At 38.6% G+C, this 1,493-nt stretch overlaps 1 protein-coding gene across 1 annotated transcript; it reads right to left on the reverse strand.

Moving 5' to 3' along the window:
* Positions 1-336: 336 nt before the first annotated feature.
* Positions 337-916, reverse strand: SARC_11353 (hypothetical protein; the record flags this gene model as incomplete). Its single annotated transcript, XM_014294562.1, has 1 exon — positions 337-916. The coding sequence occupies exon 1, from the start codon at positions 634-636 to the stop codon at positions 337-339; it is 300 nt and encodes a 99-aa protein (XP_014150037.1). The 5' UTR covers positions 637-916.
* Positions 917-1,493: the final 577 nt, after the last annotated feature.

A 1,493-nucleotide genomic window follows, 5' to 3' on the forward strand; every position in this document is an offset into this window, starting at 1 on the left:
AGTATCCAGTTATATCCATATGTAAAAGTTGATTCATACACAGGGGTCCGCTTTATGATGCCACACGATTTATATTCAATTGTTGAATATTGCATGCATAAGTGCTGTCCGAATTAAGAGACAGAATGAAGTCGATACTTCGCGAAGCTGTGCTCACATAAGCTAGGTTTTAGTGCAAGGTGAAAGTAATGAAATAGTATACACACACGAACAATGCTAGCAAACCCTACCTCCAAATATGATAGTATAATCAAGAAACCAATTGCCAACTATGTAAAAGCGTATTTGTGTACTACATATTGTTCGATAATCCATGGTACCCTGTGACAAAACATTTCATTCAACCATACCACGCGTCATGTCTAGCCAGAAAGCGCCTCCAGGATGTTTCTTCGCAAAGTCCGTAAGATCATACAGCTTATCATGTACACGCCATAGATTTAAATCCCCTATATCATCGTCTACTACCTTCCCACTCAACCATGTTTCCCCACACTTGAGCGCATTGTCTCTGTTGGTTGGATGTACGAGGAAATCAGGCATTGCAACGTTCTTGCTGAGTTTGGTACGTTTCTTCAACGTGTCCAGATAACTCGCGGTCGTAGTGTGTGACGCCATGACAGCATCAACTACCATTGTGTAGGTTGTATTGGAATGTCGATTATACGAGTCTACTTATGATTAGTATGCAATATTATACAAGATGTATCTATATGGGCGATATTATATAATATAACAACAACGTCCAAATGTGTTGTGAATGGTTTTAACTGAGATCCCAGTTGCTTTACAGTGCACGATGCTCGTCCATGACCCACTGGAGGTAAATAGTCGCTGGGGATACATTGGTTTCCACTTTCCGCATATTCTTCCAGCGATATTCTTCAGAGGGCTATGGTCCTATGCAAGTATCTGTATACCTATAAGCATATACACATACATATCAAAATTCATACACACTATAAAACATATACAAGTATTTGGAATAATTTTGCATAATATTAAAAGGTACAAATCCATGACATCACAATGATCGTTCATAACTCGTCGTAAACTATTTACGACGTACAAAAACGACAGCCCATCCGTTTTTACAATTTACGCGCCAAACAAAAAAAGTGCGGAAATTCCAACCGATGCAACTTCAACCGAAATAAATAGACGTTAAGCGTTTAAACGAATAGTTGACAAATGCAGAGTACAAATGGGCCACCGCTTGGGGAACGTTAGATCACGATTATATATAAACGTATCAGAAATACAGTTTCCAACCCGCGCAAAACACACTCTTGGAAATAAAAACATTTTTCGGATCAATAAAGCGACATCAGTGACCGCGACCGCGACCGCGACCGTTCTTCATTTACAATTTATCAGAAATCCCATATATACAATTCCAACCATATAAATATTTATATTGAAGGATTAGCCACGAACTACTAGAGAGCTGATTATGACACTTTAACTATACGTACACACGTATAGATATATAT

The sequence above is a fragment of the Sphaeroforma arctica genome (genome assembly GCF_001186125.1).
Source record: "Sphaeroforma arctica JP610 unplaced genomic scaffold supercont1.1644, whole genome shotgun sequence".
NCBI lineage: Eukaryota > Ichthyosporea > Ichthyophonida > Sphaeroforma > Sphaeroforma arctica.